General features: G+C 53.4%; 1 protein-coding gene, 1 non-coding gene and 1 pseudogene across 2 annotated transcripts; 2 read left to right on the plus strand and 1 right to left on the minus strand.

Annotated features, from left to right (window-relative positions):
* The first annotated feature begins 1,156 nt into the window (after positions 1–1,156).
* On the plus strand, positions 1,157–3,759 carry LOC4338571 (small ribosomal subunit protein eS4-like). The gene is made up of 5 exons (XM_015781893.3): positions 1,157–1,256; positions 1,927–2,004; positions 2,261–2,441; positions 2,532–2,629; positions 3,136–3,759. The coding sequence occupies exons 1-5, from the start codon at positions 1,254–1,256 to the stop codon at positions 3,565–3,567; spliced, it is 792 nt and encodes a 263-aa protein (XP_015637379.1). The 5' UTR covers positions 1,157–1,253; the 3' UTR covers positions 3,568–3,759.
* A 1,415-nt stretch (positions 3,760–5,174) lies between these two features.
* Positions 5,175–5,247, minus strand: TRNAE-CUC (transfer RNA glutamic acid (anticodon CUC)). Its single transcript has one exon. It is a non-coding gene; the product is annotated as a tRNA-Glu (tRNA).
* Positions 5,248–11,116: 5,869 nt separating this feature from the next.
* Positions 11,117–12,443, plus strand: LOC136356507 (uncharacterized; annotated as a pseudogene).
* The last annotated feature ends 1,823 nt before the right edge of the window (positions 12,444–14,266 follow it).

Below are 14,266 nucleotides of genomic sequence, written 5' to 3' on the forward strand. Positions count from 1 at the left end.
GGCGGCGCGACTGGATTGGAGGAGGAGCAGGAGAGGGAGCAGCGGGGGCCGCCGGTGCCGGACCCGGACCCGATGCTTAGGCGCGGAGTGAGGGGCGGCAGTGGCAGCGGACGCGAATGGAGGCGGCGGCGCGAGTGGACTGGGGCAGGAGGGAGGGGAGGAGTAGGTAGGAGAGTGGCGGGGGCCGGCGCTGGCGCCGGAGCCGGACCCAATGTGGAGGCGCGACGGTGTCGCCGGTGCCGATGTCGCTCCGCACTCCTCAGTTAGCGCCGATTCCATCTGGTAAACCTATCTGAGACCAGGTATTTTGGTCAGAACAAAAATGAAAATAGAGCAAAATCATTTCTAGCAACCAAAAAGACCCAAAATAGCATTTTAGTGAACACCCCTTAGTTTAGGATAGCATTTTAAAGAATCACTTTGAAGGGATAGTATTCCAGCGAAACCATCCTTTTGCGATAGTAAAATCACAATTTTCTCCCTGCCCGCTGCCGCTCCAGCCGTGCTCCCCGCGGCCGGCCGAAGGGGAGAAAAAGAGAAAGAAAGAGAGAAGGGAATAAGAGGGGAGGAAGAAGAAAGAGAGAGAGAGGGGATGACATGTGGGGCCACATGTCAGTGGGCCCCATAATTTTTTATGTGTGTGAATGACAAACGGGTCCCATGTATATGTTTTTAATTCAAATGCCACCTAAACGCCACGTCAACCCCATAGACTAGTTCAACACTGCCACATCAGCGCCACGTCACCAAAACCGCTCTCCAAAACCACCAAGGGAGTCAAATTGCACCGGTTTCAATAGTTTGGGGGTCGAGATATCCGGTTTTGCGGTTTAGGGTTATGGATTAGATTCGGGTCACTTTTAAGGGAGTCAAAGTGGACTTATTCCTATGCGTGCGAATTCTACTCGCGATATATTTCTCCCGATTAGGCCCAGCCCATCAGGAACCAAACCAGCCAGTCGGGCCACGGCCTCTTTTTACGCGACCACGAAGCGGGCCCGGTCCGTGAGAGCCTACACTTGTGCTGGGCCGCGAGCCAGCCCAGATGAGCCCAAGTACTCCGCCACATCCAAATCTGCACCGTTAACGCCGCATCCCACGGCTGTAAGCTCCCCTCCGGGAGATAAAACACCCTCCCCCCGATCCAGCCACCATCGCCATTCTCTAGGGTTTATTCCACGCCTCCCGTCGCCGCCGCCGCCGCCGTCGTTGTCCTCGCCCGCGCGCGAGGAGAACGCTAAACTCCGGTCAAGATGGTGAGATCCGAACGCCCTTTACTCTCTCTTCTTCGCGTCGTTCAGTTATTTTCTTTTTGTTTTTTTTTCCAGTTCGTTCGGTGCCTTGTATGGTCAGTCCAGTTCTTGATTTAAACCAGGATATGTGATCGTCTAGTTGGCGTAGAATTACGTGCATTGTACCGGTGGAATCTTGTTGCCTGTGTTAGATCACGCGGTGAGTTGATTTGTTCGGTTGGTTAGTTCTTACTAGATCGGTCTCTTCTTTAGGTTCATGTCTTTTTGATCTACCTGTAATTCTTTGTAGAGCGAGTTCTTTGTCAAATATGTTATTTTGGATCAGAGATCATTTTGGGTAAGTGCTCTGTGGGTGACAACCTGGTCAAGTTGTTAGTAAATGGCTCAACACCCGTTCTATTAGACATCCTTTTGGTAATTAGGAGTTACTTTCTGTAAAACTGTGATTCCCAATCATAAAACATCCTTTGATAGTTATGAGCCATTCCATCTCAACATTAAATGTTTGATGAACGCATAGAATCCCAAGGAATGATGGCATAGATTGTAAGTGCTTATTTGGTGAATCTTGTTTTTACTGTATTGCCCCCTTTTCATTTCTCTCATTTGGATTGGTTAAACGCTATCAATATGTATTTATCTTGTTAAAAGAATCTCCTTTTCTGCTTAATAGGCGAGGGGTTTGAAGAAGCATCTGAAGAGGCTCAATGCCCCCAGCCATTGGATGCTTGACAAGCTTGGTGGAGCATTTGTAAGTACATTGTATAGCCGCAAGTTATATCACGCAGTTCAAATGCATTCTGTATAATGCTAATGTAGTGTTTGGCAAATGGGAAAGGGAAATGATTTCCCACCCATCTTTAAATCCTAACCATTCATTCTCCCTCTTCCATTTAATCCTAACCCTTCATTCATTTCCCAATCCCAATCCCACCCCCCATTTCCCATTATCCAAACACATCCTAAGTGTTTGCTCGAATTTTTTCTGATGTTTATTTCCTGGGCAGGCACCCAAGCCTTCTTCTGGTCCCCACAAAGCTCGGGAGTGCTTGCCTTTGATCCTTATCCTCAGGAACAGGTTGAAGTATGCTCTGACCTACCGTGAGGTTATTTCCATCTTGATGCAGCGGCATGTTATGGTTGATGGAAAGGTCAGGACTGACAAGACTTATCCGGCTGGATTCATGGGTGCGTGCCCTGATTTGCTGCATCATTGTACGAGAAGTCAATGTCTAATTAATTCCATGGAATCCCTTATTAGTTTCTTGTATCATGCAGACGTTGTGTCAATTGCAAAGACTGGGGAGAATTTCCGCCTTCTGTATGACACCAAGGGTCGCTTCCGTCTCCACAGCATCAAGGATGAGGACGCTAAGGTTTATATTAAATTATCCATCACTATATGGTTCATAATAGTAGGAACTTTTGCTTTGTATTCTTCTGTGCAATACAAAAACAAACAACTAAAAATATCCTTATCAAGTGAAATCCTACGCCTTGCCTAATATCAAGCAAACTTCTTGATCTTTAAATTCTACTAGTCATGTTTGCCTCCTATGGCTGGTTTCATCCTCCATCGGTACTGTTGACCCACAAATGTGTACGCCAGTGGGCCCGTTCCACCAGATGTAGCTTCATATCATGTTGTTCTGTTTAGTTCTTTATGTTTGTGTGATGTAGGAATTGAAGACAGATCCTATTAATATCCTACTAATATGTGTTCCTTTTATAGGATTCTTATCTTTATAGATTTACTTTGAGGTTCTCTTTCTTGTGCCAATGTGGTTTGCTTGGTTTGTGCTTTTTTTGCTTGACAAAATTCTATTGAGTCCTACACTTTTGCTTTAAAATATTTACTGAAATACTTCTGTTAATAATGCAGTTCAAGCTCTGCAAGGTCCGGTCTGTACAGTTTGGACAGAAGGGTATTCCTTTCCTGAACACCAACGACGGGCGCACGATCCGCTACCCAGACCCACTCATCAAGGCCAACGACACCATCAAGATTGACTTGGAGACCAACAAGATCGTGGACTTCATCAAGTTTGATGTTGGAAACATCGTGATGGTGACCGGTGGGAGGAACACGGGGCGCGTCGGGGTGATCAAGAGCAGGGAGAAGCACAAGGGCAGCTTTGAGACCATCCATGTCGAGGATGCCCTCGGCCACCAGTTCGCGACTCGCATGGGCAACGTCTTCACCATCGGCAAGGAGAGGAAGCCGTGGGTATCTCTCCCCAAGGGCAAGGGCATCAAGCTCAGCATCATTGAGGAGGCGAGGAAGCGCAATGCCGAGGCTGCCGCTGAGGCTTGATTTCTGAAAATCTCCATGAATGAAACTGTTGATTTGAGCAGTCTATTTATATAGATTATTTAGCTCTTAAGATCATATGTCCATTGGAGACCGTCAATTGGCGCTTCATTGTTCGATACTTGTCGAGCTGTTTTGAAACTATGAATTCATCATCTGTTACCTTCAGCATAATAGATCCAGAATCCTTTTTTAGCTTGTGTAATCTTTCCCAAATGAGAAGCTACCTTGCATACTGAAATGAATTCCACATGATGTTTGGATTTGCAAGTTCGTATTTTTGGGCCCTCTTTTATGGGTTGTGATGGTCAACGTTACCCTGATACGGCTACAAAGCGACGTATCTGTATCTGATACGGCAACGGATACGTTCCGGTACGGACGGATACGGATACGTTCCGATACGTATTCGGTATGTATCCCATATATTTGTGATTTCAAAAAAACAAAATAAATTGAGATACGCCAGCGATACGGCCGCGACGTGCCTCCGTCTACGCTCGCATCAGGGATGCGCCGCCCCATACGCTCCCATCCTGATGGCTGTCTCTCGTGCGTGCCCGGCAATGCCACCGGAGACGCCGGCTGCAGCCGCGCGCTTGGTTGCCGTGCGCGGGCCACAACGTCCTCTCCGCGAGACGGAAGAGCTGCCGCGGCTGGGCGGCGGCGCACCTCCTTCGCCGCCAACCTCGGAGGCCACGACCGTTGCCGGGCATAGCGGAGGCCGGTGGCAGGCTGGCCGCTGGCAGCATCAAAGCAGGGAGCTTTTTCTTTGTTTGCTTGACTGCCTGGCCGGGTAAATCCATGCTCTTTGAACGTTTCTTGCTTGAATCTGTTGTGCCTTTCATGTTTTTCTTAGGACAAAGTACCGTTTTTGTTAGATACAAGTGCTAGTGCATCCAGCAATTCTAGTGGTTACTGGTTAGTGCGGCTGCTAATGTTGATGCAAAGTCATCAAGAGTTATATGATTGAACTATTAATACGTGGTTTTTGGGATCTTAATCGTTTGTTAATTTGAATTGCTTATAGAAAAGAAAATTGCAAAATATTGATATGGAATCGGCTACTATTAGTATTATATCGCTATTTCTTTATAAAAGCTCCTTATTTTTTTTTTGTATTTTTAATATATATTAATGTAATTTCCTTAATTTTTTGTGTGTTTTCAATATATATATAGACGTATCCCCGTATCCTTGGTTTTTGGAAAATGTCGTATCTCCTTATCGACGTATCGCGTATCCGTATTCCTGTATCTGGGTAACGTAGGTGATGGTTGAACAGCAAACTGTGCATCCAAGTGAATTCCACATGATGTGCATCCAAGTGAATTCCACATGATGTTTTGGATTTGCAAGTTCCACATGATGTTTTGGATTTGCAAGTTCGTATTTGGCCCTCTTTTATGGATTGAGATGGTTGAACAGCAAAATCTATGCATCCAAGTGCTGGCTCGAGCTTTGGGATCTTGGTTTGGGCAAAGTTTGAAGAACAGGATGCGCTGAAAATTTCATAAACTCCTTTATCCAGTGCATATTCAGAGTTATGGATTCTATGTATTCAGTGCACATTCAGAATTTGCACGAGCTGCGTGTAAAAAGAAAAAAAATTCCGTTGCCGGGACTCGAACCCGGGTCTCTCGGGTGAGAGCCGAGTATCCTAACCAGCTAGACTACAACGGATGTTGTGCTGTAGTTGATCCCTGGGAATATATATTAATGTTTTTTGATCACATAAACAGTATTTTCGACGCGTATTGTCGTAGATACAGCGTACAAATAAATGAATGTATTGGTTGGGTCGCGTTGGATACGTACAGGACACAGCAGCCTAGGCTAGTAGGCTTGATTGACATGTTACCGAGAAAGGCCTATACGGCGATAATGTCCATGGATGACCGACCACTCATCTGCATGCGCCGCTGCCTAGCTGCACCTTCCCTTATTATTAGCCGAAGCACCTGCCATGGCCTCCCTGTTGCTAGTATATACTACCTCAATCTCTTCTCTACTACTTAAAAAATAAGAAATAAGAGATGCTTTCATCGTCCGTCAAAAAAGCCAGACAAAAAAACAAAATTTGTCCGATCCAAAAAAAAAACCGGGCGAAAAAAACGTGCGGAAAAAAAAAAGAAAAGAAAAACCAAATCTGCCCTATCCAGAAAAAAGAGGCGAAAAAAACTGGCAAAAAAAACCAAAATTGTCTGATCTAAAAAAACCGGCGAAAGAAAACGTCTAGAAAAAAAGAGGCGAAAGAAAACCAAAATTGTCTTGATCCAAAAAAACCGGGCGAAAGAAAACGTGCAAAAAAAAGAAAAGAAAAACCAAATCTGCAAATCTGTCCGAGCCGGAAAAAAGGGGCAAAAAAAGACCGGGCGAAAAAAAAAACAAAATTGTCCGATCCAAAAAAAACCGGGCGAAAGAAAACGTGCGAAAAAAGGAAAAGAAAAACCAAATCTGACGCGGTAAAAGAAAATTCGGGGGAAAAAACGAATCTGTCTGATTCCCCAAAAATAATTGTCTGATCTCTACTATTATAAAAACTAGCATTGTGGCCCGCGCAGATTGCGCGGCTAGCATCATTATATTTTCTCTCATATAATAGCATATATGTTTTCTCATTATATTATTCAAATATATTAAAATGACAATATAATTTTAAATTTTGCAATAACTCTACAAAACTACTAATGTGTAATGTTCATATTATATTTTATATACGTGTTAGTTATTAATTATTTTTAATATTAAATTTTAGTTATTCGTAAATTATATATATTCCTATATGGATTCTAGAATCGTCTTTTAATATTTCTTTTTTTAGTTCCGAATTTTCTGTAAATTGTATTTCTATATAGACTCTATGCTCTTCTTCCAATATTATTTATTTTTATTTCTTAATTTTCATATTATATTTTATATACGTGTTAGTTATTAATTATTTTTAATATTAAATTTTAGTTATTTGTAAATTATATATATTCCTATATGGACTCTAGACTTGTGTCAGGGTTATGGATACCACATTCCTAATAGTAGTTGACTAAATCTCGGCAGGACCCACCGCATACCATGTCCTATATGGAAACAACCTGCGGATATAGGAGGAGTTCCGGATAAGGAAAGACAACCAGAGTTCTACATTGAAACGACAAGGACTACTCGGATTGTATCCATATTGGTTTCCTTAGTTCTACTTGGACAAGGGAACACCTATGGGTATAAATACAAGGCTCCCTAGGAGGAGAGGGGACACAATACACACCCGCCATGGAAGAGACCCACAATCAACATACATGGAACATAGATCAAGACAGAAGATCAACATACAAGCCAACATACGCCAAGACAAGACGTCGGGTATCGACTTCAGGGATAAGCACGGCTAGTCCCTTACGTTGTCTCCGGATACTGTCAGGAGAGACGAAAGCGCTATCTTTGATCTCGCCGGGCACGAACTCGAGGAGGAAGACTACCCTGTTGTCGACTATGAGTCAGAATTACAGACCGCTATGTCGACAACAGTTAGATAGGCTACCCCAAATATTGTACTGGTGTGATTATGATGAATAAGAGCAATACCGGCTTCGGCCAACAGGATGTAGGGTTATTACCTGACAATTCAGGGGCCCGAACCTGTATAAAAATCCTCGTCCCCGTCTCTTTTACCTCAGTCTTATGTATATCCTAGTACCAACGATTCCCATACCATGCAAATACTGGAATCGCGACATCAAACGTCGACAACTTGTCTTTTAATACTTCTTTTTTTTAATACCAAATTTTCTGTAAATTGTATTTCTATGTAGACTCCATGCTCTTCTTTCAATATTATTTATTTTTATTTCTTATATTTCATATTATATTTTATATACGTGTTAGTTATTAATTATTTTTAAAATCAAATTTTAGTTATTTGTAAATTATATATATTCCTATATGGACTCTAGACTTGTCTTTTAATATTTCTTTTTTTAATTCCAAATTTTCTATAAATTGTATTTCTATATAGACTCTATGCTTTTCTTCCAATATTATTTATTTTTATTTCTTAATTTTTATTATTTCTAATTGTATTTCTATGTGGACTCTAAACTCATCTTTCAATATTCTTTATTTTTTAATTTTTGAATTTCAGTTACTTTGACGGAGCTTGGGCTCCTCACCGGGAGACCGCGCAGGCCCCTCTTTGCCGGTTCGGCCGGGGGCGCTATGTGAGGTTCTTCGCCCTCGATCTAAGGAACGTCAGCGAGAAGAATCGCACAAGACACGGGCGACATAGACAGGTTCGGGCCGCTGAGAAGCGTAATACCCTACTCCTGTGTTCTGGTGGATCTGAGTGTGAAGGAATACAGAGAGCTGGAGAGCGAGAGAGAGTTCAGGCTTTCGCCTCTATTCGCCAGCCTCCCTCCTCTCCTAGGCCTGGGCCTCCTTTTTATCTAGTTAGGGGTCACCACATGGGCCTCAAGCTGCCTAAAAAAAGAAACATTCCTTTTACAATGAGGGCTAATCTACAGCCGGAAGTGACCTCTGACAAGCACAGCACACGCCTTCTGCTCCGCTCGTCAGCTCTCCCGGTGGACGCCCCTTTCAACCTTCATTCAATGGCCAGCGACTTTCTTGCCATGCTTGCGCTGAAGCCTGGCATGGATCTGACCGGGACTGACATACCAACTCCAGGAGTCAGCACGCCGGCTCCGGCTAGGGACGAGAGCCAGGAAGCTCTCATCATTCCGACGGGACGGGGCGAGGCGTGTGACAGGCCGCCTGTTGCCACCTAACCCGCAATCTGACCGGTCTGTGACCGGTCACATACCGCGACTGGTCACGGACCGGATAAGCATGCGCTGCGCCGTATTGAATACGGCGCGGCGCGCTCGTCTAACCCGCTATAAATGCGGTTAGGTGAGCGCCGCTGTGCTCACCTAACCCACACACGTGGCGCCAACACCACAGGGGGTCGGGGCGCCCCAGCCCTCGGGGCCGAAACGGGAGCGGCCCGACCCCTCGGGGAGACAGAGGGAGGGGTGGCCACGTCACCCTCGGGCCCGACCCCCCCGAGGGGGTCGGGCCACGTGGGTGATCGCGGCTACCCAAGCCTCTAGTCACGATACCCCCGCCCCTATGTCACCGACAGTAGCCCCCGGCGTTACGCCAGGGCGACCGCCCCCCTCGAGGGAGGCGCTCGGGCGTGACGCCACTCCTTAGGCCCGGTGACAGGTGGGGCCGGTCCCCGCAGGCGGGCAGAAACCCAACGGTCGCAAATCGCGCGCATCGGGACGAGCCGGTTTGTTTCGCCTGGGGACATGATGATGGCGTTTTTTGCGGTTGGCGAGCGCAGTTAATGCGCGCACGATCTGCCCCATCTCAAACGTCACGGCTGCACATCTGCCGCGTGCGCCGCAAACGGGCGAGTGGGGTTAGTGGTGGCGTGGGTGCGAGAAACGAGGGGGCGAGGTAGTGGGCGCGGGAAACGAGGAGCCGGGCATAGCGTTGGCAAGGGTACAAAGACGCCAAGGAAGGGATTTGTTTCCTTCCTCTCGCCACTCTTCCCCTTGCCTTCGCCACTTGCGCTCTGACTCTTTGTTTCCTGCGCCCTACCCTTGCCGTACTCGCTCGCTCTCAAGCTCCTCCTCCGCCGGCGTCATGGCACGGGGCTCCGCACCGCTCGACGGTAGCGTGCTGCCGCCTTCCCGCATCGTGAGCGAGAGGCAGGCCGGGCTGCCGCGCCGATTCATGCCGGAATCTGCCACCGGCCGGGAGGTGGTCGCGCTGGGCGAGGGACACCCGGCGCCACACTACCCAGGGCGGTCCGTCTTCTTCCTCTCTTTCGCAATGGCGGGGCTGGTCCCGCCATTCTCTATTTTTTTCATGGATATTCTGGAGTTTTATGATCTCCAGATGGCGCACCTCACCCCCAACGCGATAATGACGTTGGCCATCTTCGCGCACCTGTGCGAGATGTTTATCGGGGTGCGCCCATCTCTCCGGCTGTTCCGGTGGTTCTTCACCGTACAGCCGGTGTCGCCGCCGACGGTAGTCGGTGGCTGCTACTTCCAGCCGCGGGGGCAGGTGTTGAACCGCTACATTCCTTGCGTCCTCCGCAAAAAGTGGGACGACTGGAAGAGCGATTGGTTCTACACCCCCCTCGCCGACGAAGCGCGCCTCCGACTTCAGAGCCAGCCTCCGGCGCAGGCCTCCAGCTGGCGGGCGGCGGTAGATCTGGGAGACGGCTACGACGCCGTTCTTGACCGCCTGGCGGGTCTGCGATCCCAGGGGCTCACGGGGGCCATGGTGTTCGGCGACTACCTTCGTCGCCGGATCGCGCCGCTCCAGCGGCGCGCCCGGGGCGCCTGGGAGTACACCGGGCCCGAGGACTACATGAGGACCCACCAGGGGCGCAAATGGGACTGGGACCCTGAGGACTTCAGGATGGTGGTCCAACGGGTGCTGAATCTCAGCTCCGTGGAGGCATCCCTCATCCCCCAAGGGGTCCTCCCCCTCTGCTGCGATCCAGAGCGCGCCAACATCCTGACCATCATGCAGGAGGTCGGGGCGTCGGGGGAGCGGGTCCCCCGTGGCCACGATGGCGCGGGAGGGAGCCGCAGGGGGGAACAATCTACCCCGGGAGGGGGTCGTGCTTCTGGGCCCCGCGACGGGGGCCCGGGGGGCAGCCGCCCTGCCGACGCCCGGGGGAAGAGGAAGCAGGAGGGTACCCCTCCCCCATCTCCTCCCCGAGGGGGCGGGGCGGTGCGTGCCAGCAGCAGGCGCCCGGAGGGTGCCGTGCCGACGCCGCAGCCCGAGGGGGAGCGAAAGAAGAAACGGCCCCGCAAGATGGGGGGGACCGAGCCATGCCGGGGGAACCTCATCTCACCCCTGAGGTGGTCGTTTAGCCGACCTCCCCGCAGGTTCGTCCCCGCGCTCGCCGCGGCCGTATTCATTCTCCCATCTCCCAAGGCGAGTTTTCACTCACCCGTTTCTTTTTGTCTTCTTGTTTTTCTTCTGCCTCAGCGAGATCCCGTCACGCCCCCCCCGCCATTCCAAGTCCGGCCGGTCTGAGGCCGAGGAGACGGTGACCGCGGAGGCCCAGAGGCGGGAAGCTGACCGGCGAGAAGCCGTGGACCGCCTCCGGGAAGCCGAGGAGGCTGCCCAGGAGGCCGTCCGGGTTCGCCAGGCTGAGGAGGCCGCTCGGGAGGAGGCCAGACTCCGCCGGGCCGGGGAGTCCGTCCGGGAGGCAGAGGCGGCGCGCGCATGCCAGGCGGCCTGCCAAGCCCCCGACCCGACTCCGCCCGAGGCGACGACGACTTCCGAGGCCACCCACGATGAGGCCGCGGGCGCGCCGCTCGGGCCCGACCCCTCGGGCGACGCTTGGGACGAGCCAGCTTCGGGGGACGCCCCCAAGTCCGGCACGTCGATCGGCGGGCCGAGCCGCGCGGCACCCACATCGAGGCGACTCTCCCCTCTGCCTTCCGCTGCCCCACTGAGCACGGAGCCCCTCCTGCAGGTCTTGGCCACCGCGAACAGCACGGTGCTGGACGGGTTAACTGCCCAGATGGAGGCCCTGCAGGCGGAGCGGGCGCAGCTCGACGCGGCGTGGGCGCGCGTCGAGGAGGGGCGGCGCTCGGTGGAGGCCATGGTGGAGGCGGGCCGCAAGGCACACCGCCGGCACGCCTCACAGCTCGAGGCCCGTCGTAGGGACCTGGCGGAGATCGCCAGGGAGGTGGAGGAGGAGCGGGAGACTGCCCTCATCACCACCGCCGTGCTCGACGAGGCGCGGGACGACCTCCGCCTACCATACGGGAGCCGGGCGGCGGAGCTAGAGGAGAAGCTCGACACCGCCCGGGGAGTCCTTGACGCCGCCGCTTCCCGGGAACGGCGGGCGGCGGAGAACGAGGCGGCGTCCCGGCAGCGCGATGAGGCCCTTGAGACTAGCGCCACGGCGCTGGAGGAGCGCGCCCGCGCCCTGGACGCGAAGGAGAGAGACTTGGCGGACCGTGAGGCCGCCGTTGCCACCCGGGAGGCAACACTGGCGGCGCACGAGGCCACCTGCGCCGAAGAGGAGTCCGCACTCCGCCTCCGTGAGGACGCGGTCACCGAGCGGGGGTGAGCTCTCGAGGAGGCCGAGGCCGCGGCGCAGCGGGTGGCGGACAGCCTGTTCCTCCGCGAGGCAGCGCGGGAGGAGCAGGCGCGCCGCAATCTGGAAGGCGTCCGCGCCGAGAGGGCCACACTGGATCAGCGGGCCGCTGAGCTCGAGGCGTGGGCGAAGGAGCTGGACGCGAGAGCGCACAGCGGCGGGGCGGCCACGGGCCACGGCGACCTAGCCGCCCGCCTCGCAGCCGCCGAACACACCATCGCCGAGCTGCAGGGCGCGCTGGACTCGTCCGCCGGGGAGGTCGAGGCCCTCCGCTTGGCGAGCGAGGTAGGGCCCGGCATGCTTCGGGACACCGTCTCCCGTCTAGACCGCGCCGGGCGGCAGGTGGGCCTCTGGGGCGGGCGGTACGCGAAGTACGCCGCCAACCAGGGGGGCCTCGCCCAGCGCCTCTCAGAGATGGCCGGGGTCCTCAAGCGGCTCCCCGAGGAGCTCGAGGAGACGATCAAGTCATCCTCGAGGGACCTCGCCCGGGGGGCAGTGGAGCTCGTACTAGCAAGCTACCAGGCCAGGGACCCTAACTTCTCCCCGTGGGCAGCGCTGGAAGAGTTCCCTCCCGAAACCGAGGACGGCGCGCGCGCAGGTCCGGGACGCCGCCGACCACATCGTCTACAGCTTCGAGGGTACGGCCCCTCGGCTCGCGTTCGCCCTCGACTCCGACGAGGAGGGCGGTGACGACGGTGCGGACGACAGCGACGACGAGGCCGGCGACCCGGGCGCATCGGAGTGATCCCCCAGGCCCCCGCCAATCTTAATAACTTTTCCTTCTTTTTCCGAGGCCTTCGGGCCCCCTTCTTGTATAGACTGATTTAATCTGTAATCAAATAAAGAGGAAATTTCTACGTCAGTTATGTTTGTTGTGTGTATGAGACGAGGATGGTCTGTGCCGCGGTCCTTCTGTGTCTTGGCTTGAACGAGGGCTCGTGCCTAGGTCCCAGCCTCAAGCGGCGCGGGTCGGGGCTAGTGCCTGGGGAGATCCGCGTGTCGAGACTGGCCAGGCCGGGAGCGTGGTGATCGAGGGTTATGGATGACCCTATTGTGGGCCTTTGCCGATTTCCCCCCGGAGTTCACCACGCCCCGGGGCACGGCTCGGTTCTGGGCCCCGTTTGGCGATTTTAGCCGGCCCGGGCCACTGAGGGCAGGGTTGAGCACGAGCGTGCTAATTCAAGCCAAGATTCTTCAAAAGGAAACGATGGCACAGACACAGTCCTCAGGAAATCGAAAGTGCTTTTATTGAAATACGGAAGGGAGAAAGGATTAGTATATGCATGTGGTAGCCCCCGGCCAACCCTGCACGCCCGGGGGGGGTGCGGGGTTGGCCCGAGCCCGAGACATGACACCCGACCCCCACTAGGGGTAGAAGCGACGAAGGTGTTCGATGTTCCACGGGTTAGGCAGCTCTGTGCCGTCGCCCGTGGCCAGCCGAACGGAGCCCGGCCGGGGGACGCCGATCACTCGATACGGACCCTCCCACATTGGTGAGAGCTTGCTCAGTCCAGCACGCGTTTGGACGTGGCGTAGGACGAGGTCGTCGACGCAGAGTGATCGGGCCCGGACGTGGCGCTGATGATAGCGCCGCAGGCTCTGCTGGTAGCGCGCGGCTCGGAGGGCCGCGCGCCGCCTTTGCTCTTCCAAATAGTCGAGGTCGTCTCGGCGAAGCTGATCTTGATCAGCCTCGCAATACATGGTGACCCGAGGGGACCTCAGGGTGAGCTCAGATGGGAGGACCGCCTCCGCGCCGTAGACGAGGAAGAAAGGCGTTTCCCCGGTTGCTCGGCTTGGCGTGGTTCGGTTCGCCCTGAGCACCGCTGGCAGCTCCTCGATCCACGAGTCGCCGTGCTTCTTGAGGATGTTGAAGGTCTTGGTTTTGAGGCCCTTGAGGATTTCCGCGTTGGCGCGCTCCACTTGGCCATTGCTTCTGGGGTGGGCGGGGGAGGCGAAGCAGAGCTTGATGCCCATGTCTTCGCAGTAGTCACCGAAGAGCTCACTAGTGAACTGGGTGCCGTTATCCGTAATGATACGGTTAGGCACCCCAAACCGAGCAGTGATGCCCCTGATGAACTTAAGCGCGGAGTGCTTATCGATCTTGATGACCGGATAAGCCTCGGGCCACTTAGTGAACTTGTTGACAGCGACATACAGATACTCGAACCCGCCCGGGGCCCGCCTGAACGGACCCAGGATATCGAGCCCCCAGACAGCAAACGGCCACGAAAGAGGTATGGTCTGCAGGGCCTGGGCCGGCTGGTGGGTTTGCCTGGCGTGGAACTGGCACGCCCTGCACCGCCGGACCAGGTCGACCGCATCGTTGAGAGCCGTCGGCCAATAGAAACCCTGACGAAAGGCCTTGCCAACCAAGGTGCGTGAGGCGGAGTGGGCTCCGCACTCGCCTTCATGGACATCGGCGAGAAGCTCGACGCCTTGTTCCCGAGGAATGCACTTCAGGAGGACTCCGTTAGCCGCGCGCCGATAGAGGGTCCCTTCCACCAGCACGTAGCGCTTGGAGATGCGCCGGACGCGTTCACTCCCTTCGCGGTCCTCGGGTAGAGTCTT

This window comes from Oryza sativa, chromosome 5, assembly GCF_034140825.1.
Source record: "Oryza sativa Japonica Group chromosome 5, ASM3414082v1".
Taxonomy (NCBI): domain Eukaryota; kingdom Viridiplantae; phylum Streptophyta; class Magnoliopsida; order Poales; family Poaceae; genus Oryza; species Oryza sativa.

Coding starts and splice junctions, on each gene's coding strand:
- LOC4338571 (XM_015781893.3), top strand. Junction 2,005..2,260: donor ACAAGCTTGGTGGAGCATTT/GTAAGTACATTG, acceptor TTTCCTGGGCAG/GCACCCAAGCCTTCTTCTGG. Junction 2,630..3,135: donor TCAAGGATGAGGACGCTAAG/GTTTATATTAAA, acceptor TTAATAATGCAG/TTCAAGCTCTGCAAGGTCCG.